This window comes from Grammomys surdaster, unplaced genomic scaffold, assembly GCF_004785775.1.
Source record: "Grammomys surdaster isolate TR1022 unplaced genomic scaffold, NIH_TR_1.0 144, whole genome shotgun sequence".
NCBI lineage: Eukaryota > Metazoa > Chordata > Mammalia > Rodentia > Muridae > Grammomys > Grammomys surdaster.
The window spans coordinates 1,210,486-1,218,049 of NW_021604602.1; the positions used below are offsets into that span (position 1 = coordinate 1,210,486).

The window sequence follows — 7,564 nt, forward strand, 5'->3', positions numbered from 1 at the left end:
GAGGATGGAGGACAGTTTGTAGAGAACAGGAAGACCTGAGGAGGTCAGCATGTGGCTTCCTGGGTAGGTTGCTCCTGGCAGAGGGAGCAGGCAATCCAAAGGCTCTGTGGTGAAAGATGTGTCAGCTCTGACAGGGTTGAGGAGGGTTGGGGGGCCTGTGGGAGGAATGTTCCCTCACAAAGCATCAGGGGCCTGCCATGAGTGGCCTCCGTCAATATTTCAAGGGTAGAAATGACTTAGATTCCAGAAGATAAAGAAGTAGAGTTGATCGTCCAGGTTAAGGCCTTGATAAGGCCTTCATCAGACCTTGGAGAAGTTTCCTCTTACCAGGGCTGAGACTCCCTCGTAAGGAGCACCTGTGATTCCCCACATTCTTTTCTAAGCAGCCCAGTACAGATCCCAAGAGCAGAGTTGTGTTCTTATAAACTCCCCCTGGTCCATGAGATCCCGGTCCAGCTTCCATACCCAAGTGAGCATTTTCTCATTCCAGGGCCTTTCCCAGAGTCCCCTGCCTCAGGCTAGCTGCAGGTGGCTCAGGCCAGGGCCACACCTGGTATGAAGATGGTCTTATACACACCACCACCCCCTGAAGGTGTCCGGATGTCCCTGCATTCCTCGACCTGGTGCTGCGTAAGGGCCGCAGGGGACAGGGATGGTGGATGAGATCTAAACAGGAAAAGATGCCTAGGCTGGAGAGAGACGCCCAGCTAGCCTGAGGGCCTGTCTCTAAGCATTGACTGGTCAGCTTCTCCTCTATGTCCTGGCTCCTCCTCCTCTTCCTCCTCCTCTTCCTCTTCCTCCTCTTCTTCCTCTTTCTCCTTTTCCTCCTCCTCTTCCCCCTCCTCTCTTCCTCCTCCTCCTCTTCCTCCTCCTCCTCTTCCTCCTCTTCTTCCTCCTCCTCTTCCTCCTCCTCCTCTTCCTCCTCCTCCTCTTCTTTCTCCTCCTCTTCCTCCTCCTCCTCTTCCTCCTCCTCCTCTTCTTTCTCCTCCTCTTCCTCCTTCTCCTCCTCTTCCTCCTCTTCCTCCTCCTCTTCCTCCTGTTCCTCCTCCTCCTCTTCCTCCTCCTCCTCTTCCTCCTCCTCCTCTTCTTTCTCCTCCTCTTCCTCCTCCTCTTCCTCTTCCTCCTCTTCCTCCTCCTCTTCCTCCTCCTCTCTTCCTCCTCCTCTTCCTCCTCTTCCTCCTCCTCTTCCTCCTCCTCTTCCTCTTCCTCCTCCTCCTCCTCCTCCTCCTCCTCCTCCTCCCCCTTCTTCTTCTTTAACACAGGGGACTGAATCAACAAAGGGAGTTCAACAGATGGTGAGGATGAGCCAGCCTGGACTACACATGTGAGACTTATAGATGAAGGGTCCCTCCTCTCCTCATACCTCTGTTTGGCCCCCATGTCTCCCTTTCCCATCATCCATTGCCCCAAAGACAAAGGGGAGCTTCTACTCCCTGGCCCTAGGCTAGCTTCCCACTACAGTAGGGATAAGCCTGTTTTCAAAAAGCTCTCCAACTTACCCGGGGTGGCCCTGGACCTGATCCAGACACCTCAGATTCATCCCTCCGGAAGCTCAGCTTCGTCAGCCTCCACCACGCTTCTGAGTGTGGTCCCACCCAAGCCTGGCCTTCTGCCCTTGGCTCTTCTCCTTCCTGTGGACATGTCAAAATATCTCCTGGGTCAGGGAAGCTGAGAGGCCCTCCTTCCTCCCACCAGAACTAATCAAAGGCTCTGCCGAGAGCAGGTCACTGCTGAGCAGGGAGACATGTGCCCAGGACTGACGCTTCTCAGCCACGGTTCAAGATTCCTGTGGATCAAGGGAGAGTCAGCACTAGCTAGCAAGGCTTGGCAACACTGCCAAGTGGGAAAGCTCATGGCTTTTGAGCTTTGGTCAGGCTAAGCCAGCCCTATGAGTATACAGAGCGCCTACGGGACCCTAGATGGCTCTCAATGCCACACCTCTGGGGACAACTTGGGGAAGGCAAGAGACCTCACACGCAGGCTCTCTCTCTCTCTCTCTCTCTCTCTCTCTCTCTCTCTCTCATTTTACCTTTCTGTTTCCATGATTTCACGTCCCCTAGCAACAAGAGAAAACATCTGGAAATGTTGTTACAGATCGTGAAATCATGGAAGTAAAAAGAAAAATAGAAGAGGGAGAGAGACCAGATGCCAGACACAGCGGGAACAGCTTTGCATGTATGGGTTAGACTCAGCTCTAGAAACAGAGTTTCAGCCACAAGCCTGGGCTGTTTTCAGCAGTAAGCGCAGAGCGAGACAGCCGGAGGAATGAACAGAGATGGCTAGCCAGTGGCTGGAGGATCCTGGCGCCCAGCTCTCAGAGAAAGCCAGGAATTTCTGCCTCTCTGAAAGCCAGGTCTAGGGTAGCTCAGCTTCGAGGATGCCAACTCATACCCAAACCAAACCCAGAGCCGCCACAAGGATTAGGAAAAGTACAGCCAATCTTACCCAACTCTGAGCCCCGAGTGAGTCAAACTTCTTCTGAGCTCACTGTTTGTACAACAGGGTCCACACTGATGGATTCTTGGCTGTGTGTCCTTCACTGCTCAAATTCGAGCCCGGTTGTCCTAGTGTGCTCCCAAGAACCTGTGGCCAAATCCCAGACCTCCCGGAGCCAACAGGGACTTGGGGAAGTCATCACTCAACGTCCCAACAGGGGTGAACCTTGAAAGTATTGGCCATGCTGAAATGTGTCTTTGGGGCCTGTTTGCCAACACATGGTAGTTAGGCAAGATGGACGGGCCATAAACGTCAGCGGAGAAAGTGCAAAAAGGTAGTGGAAGAACCTCCTACTATCCCCTAAGCAAGTGAAAGGCGATGCCACGCCCCCTCCAAACCTCAGCCTCCTCTGGCTTGAGAGACTCACTTTCGGGTAATCCCCTATGACATCATGGGAACAGAGGTGGTTTCATTTAAGACCAGTGTGTGTCCAGAGAGCCGCTCAGGACAGAAACCTCCCAAGACAGTGTCACCAGCAAAAACCCAGCCGAAGCTGTGAGCTCTCTGCTTTTCTGACTGGGTAAGTCTATAGCAATCTATTTTCTTCTCAGCACTGTTAAATGGAATCGTAGTTGACGTCTCTTCGCAAAAGATAACAAACAGACAGTGTTCCTGTCTACATAGGTACCGGCAGGAGAGATAGGCTTCAACCGTTCATTTTAAAAAGATTTTTATCCTATGTCTGCTCTGTTTGGGTTTGTTCCTGGGTTTGGGAGGGCGTGGCTTTTTGTTGTTGTTGTTGTTGTTGCTGCTTTGAGACAGATTCTCCCTGTGTACCCCCCAAACTGCTTCAGGCTTCTCAGTTCTGGGTTTGCAGGTGTGAGCTGCTATACCTAGCGTCTGGTTAGAGGTTCAACAACCTGTGTGTGTGTGTGTGCGTGCACGCGCGCGTGTGTGTGTGTGTGTGTGTGTGTGTGTGTGTGTGTGTTGAGACAGGTCTCTCTACCTAGCCCTTGCTGTCCTGGAACTCACTATGTAGACCAGACTGGCCTAGAACTCACAGAGATCCCGTCTCTGCCTGTGGAGTGCTCTGATTAAAGGCGTGTGCCACCATGCCTGGCCCTTGTCCCTTCTTCTTAAAACCTTGTTTTACCTGTGTGTATGTGTGTGCGCTGTATGCATGCAATGCCTGTGGAGGACGGAAGAGGGTCTGATTCCCTGGGACTGGAGTTACAGATGGTTGTGAGCCTCCATGTGGGTTGCTGGAACGCAAACCCTGGTCCTCTGGAAGAAAAGCCGGAATTTTTAACCAATGAGCCCTTTCTCCAGCTTCTACTAGTTCCCTCTGTTAACCTATAGGTCAGTCGTAATTTCCTCTAAAGGAACTGGTAGTAAATACTGTCAGCTTTGCAGACCAGACAGGCTGGGGTGTGCCCACTCTGGTCTGCCATCATAGCACACGACAATCGTCACAGATGCTATATACATGAGCATCGAGTGTGGCTGTGTGTCAATAAAACTTTATTGTCTGGACCACAGCTGGGTTTGGTTTCCTGTACTCTCTACTCTGTCAATTTCAGGTCCCTGTGGATGGCGTCCCAGGTCTTGTTGGAGCTGCAATCCTCTAACGGAAGCCAGCAGGTCCCTCCCAACATCACCTTCTGCGAGGGTGCCCCAGAAGCCTGGGATCTGCTGTATCGGGTGCTGCCAGGGTTTGTCATCACTGTCTGTTTCTTTGGCCTCCTGGGTAACCTTTTAGTCTTATCCTTCTTCCTTTTGCCTTGGCGAGGGTGGCGGCAGCGGCGGCAGCGCTTAACCATAGCGGAAATCTACCTGGCTAACTTGGCAGCTTCTGATCTGGTGTTCGTCCTAGGCCTGCCCTTCTGGGCAGAGAACATTGGGAACCGTTTCGACTGGCCCTTTGGAAGTGACCTCTGCCGGGTGGTCAGCGGGGTCATCAAGGCCAACCTGTTCATCAGCATCTTCCTGGTGGTGGCCATCAGTCAGGACCGCTACAGGTTGCTGGTATACCCCATGACCAGCTGGAGGCACCGGCGGCGACGGCAAGCCCTAGCTACCTGCCTGCTCATCTGGGTTGCTGGGGGCCTCTTGAGCATCCCCACCTTTCTTCTGCGCTCTGTCAAAGCCGTCCCTGATCTGAACATCTCTGCCTGTATCCTGCTCTTCCCCCATGAAGCTTGGCACTTTGCAAGGATGGTGGAGTTGAACGTTTTGGGTTTCCTCCTCCCACTGGGGGCCATCCTCTATTTCAACTATCACATCTTGGCCTCCCTGAGAGGACAGAAGGAGGCCAGCAGGACCCGGTATGGGGGTCCCAAGGGCAGCAAGACGACAGGGCTGATAACCACACTGGTGGCTGCCTTCCTGGTCTGCTGGACCCCTTACCACTTCTTTGCCTTCCTGGATTTCCTGGTCCAGGTGAAAGTGATCCAGGACTGCTCCTGGAAGGAGTTCACGGACCTGGGCCTGCAGCTGGCCAACTTCTTTGCTTTTATCAACAGCTGCTTGAACCCACTGATTTATGTCTTTGCAGGCCGGCTCTTTAAAACCCGGGTTCTGGGAACTTTATAAACGATGCACCCGAGACGCCTCATGCCCGTATCACCCAATAGGAAGGAACTCTTCCAACTGTCCTGGTGGAATTCAAACAGCAGTGAGCCAAGAAACCTGGCTTCTTGACCAACCATCTCTGATATCATAAAAATCACCTAGTCAGCTGACTCGCCGCCCACAAGGATGCCTGGGTGAAAAGCTACTAACAGGGTAGCCGGGATCTTGAAGATGCAAGGACCTAAAGATTAGGCTGATCCTGAAGATTTTCCGGGGCAGAGGGGGAAGAACAGCTGCAGAGGTCCTTTTAAGAAGGGACCAGGAAGGCTGGAACATGTGACGACAGAAGCAGAGGTCAGAGAATTGTGAGGAAGGGGCCGCCAGCTGAGGACTGCAGGCATCCTTAGAGGCTGGAAAAGAAAGAACACAGACAGACATCCTCTCTGGAACCTCCAGAAAAAAGCCAGCCTGGCCACTATGCTGACCTCAGCCCTGTCCCCCACGACGGTGAGAGAATAAAGTTATGCTCTGATTTGCCAAGTTTGTGGTTATTGCTACAGCAAGGGAAGGAAACTTGTACAAGCGCCCGGAGAGCATCTGTTTTTCATACTTTCATTCACCCAGACCTTCCTAGGCTAACGCTGAGGAGAGCAGAGGCGAGGTAGCTGCAGTCCCAGCCCACAAGGAGCTTTCAAAGCTCCAAGGAACCCTAAGTCAGAACAGGAAGCTCCACAGGTTACAGACAGAGCAGCTCCCAGGGAATGGGTCAGTTCCTCCCTTAGCTCCATGTAGGGTGGATGCTGGGGCCCATGGAGACAAACGGGAAGAGTTGAGTGCTCACACAGTCCCTGCAGTAGGAAGGTACGGACTGTTGCTGGGAGTTCACATGAAATATTATCAAATGCTGGAACCTCTATCCTATCTCTCCTTGGCTTCAAGGATCCAGCAGGGACTCTCCCAGATCCTCTGCCTCCAAAGAGCTCTGGATAGTACCCAAGAGAATGTCACAGGACAGGAGAAGCACCCATCCAGGTGACAGGTGGGTATAAGAGCACAGGGCAGTGGGGGCTGGCTGGGACAGGTGGAGAAGTCTTCTGGGGAGAGACAGAGCCTGGCTTGGAAAAAACTAGCAGTCGGCCGAGAAAAGGAGGGAAAGGGCATGGTCCAGAAAGAAGCACCATGGTAGATGCAGAGCAGCGGGCTCTCAGGTTAGGAGGAAAGGGTTGGAGGAGAGGCAAGGAGGTCACAGAGGGAGGGGTTGGAGGAGAAAAGACCCATTGTGTGACTCTTGGATGTCCACTGACTAATGAAGCTCAAAGAGCCGAAGGGTGTTCTGGGGGCTCTGAGGAGACCCGCTGATACACCAAGGAGGAGGAGGAGTGTGAGGGGCGCGCGTGTAGTGTCTCGCCGGCAAAAACATACACACACACACACACACACACACACACACACACATACACCAGAATCCTTCCGTAGAAACACGTTTATTCCCATAAACCAAAATGGTGGTAGAAGACGACCCCCAACCCTGGGAAAAGCCCTTATATACCCTAGAGCGGCGTAATCACCTCTGATTGGCTGTATACTCGTTGCGCGCCAAACGCCGTGGGATGGGCTTAGCTTTGGCGGGCTTTACCATGGCACATGCGCACTTTATTTGTTTACTAGGAAGAATTATGGCTGACAGCGCCACCTAGCGATGGCGGACTTTGCCAGCACCTGCCGCGGCTCCCAACAGAGGAGGAGGAGGAGGAGGAGGAGGAGGAGGAGGAGGGAGCTTACTGCTGCTCTGCAGGCCCCACGAGGCAGCCAGATTGTGCTGGGGTTGGATTTTGGTAGATAGACTGTCACGGTTCTGGGAGGCGCAGGGTGTCAGTCCGCCTGTGGGGGATGGGCTGAGGGGTAGAAGGAAGCAAGCCTGGGTGGTACAGTAGTCAGCTTTCCCTCCCTGTGACGTAATACCTGGGAATGCCAACATAATCACGGGGGAAGGTTTGTCTCCACTCACAGCTTCAGAGGTTGTGGGTTAGGGGCGGCACAGGGCATCTTGACAGGGGTCCCAGTATCTCCTCTAAGGCCATGCCCCCATGACCTAATCTCCTGAACACCCTACCACCTCCCAGGAGCATCACAGGCTGGTGATCCCAACACTAGGGGGCAGTGTGGAAGAGTGACATACAAACAGGAAAAGGGACAATGCTGTGGGAATGCCTGGACCAGAGTGCAACAGAGTCCAAGGGTGTCCTCAAACATCCCAGCAAGAAAGCTGTCCCAGGGGTGACAAGGACAAGCAAGGCACTGGGGCAGGGCTGGGGGAGGGGGATGAAGGATAGTGAAGGAGATAAGGAATTCCACGGTGGAGGTGGATGGCCTGCCATCAAGGAAGACCCTGAAAGGCCTGAGGAAGACAGAGAGCCATGGGTCAAAGTCAGTGCCCAGGGATGGGGAAGGCACAATGACCAGACATTCTGGATACATGGGGGGTAGGGGATGGGCTTCTGTCACATCTGCACAGAAGGCGTTAGTGGTCATGGAACAGCCCAAAACACAGCGTTAT

The 7,564-nt window shown here is 53.4% G+C and overlaps 1 protein-coding gene across 1 annotated transcript; it reads left to right on the forward strand.

The window, feature by feature from the left end:
- The first annotated feature begins 3,946 nt into the window (after positions 1–3,946).
- On the forward strand, positions 3,947–5,029 carry Bdkrb1 (bradykinin receptor B1). The gene has a single exon (XM_028764582.1). The coding sequence runs from the start codon at positions 4,027–4,029 to the stop codon at positions 5,026–5,028; it is 1,002 nt and encodes a 333-aa protein (XP_028620415.1). The 5' UTR covers positions 3,947–4,026; the 3' UTR covers position 5,029.
- Positions 5,030–7,564: the final 2,535 nt, after the last annotated feature.

Coding starts and splice junctions, on each gene's coding strand:
- Bdkrb1 (XM_028764582.1), top strand. CDS start 4,027: ATGGCGTCCCAGGTCTTGTTGGAGCTGCAATCCTCTAACGGAAGCCAG.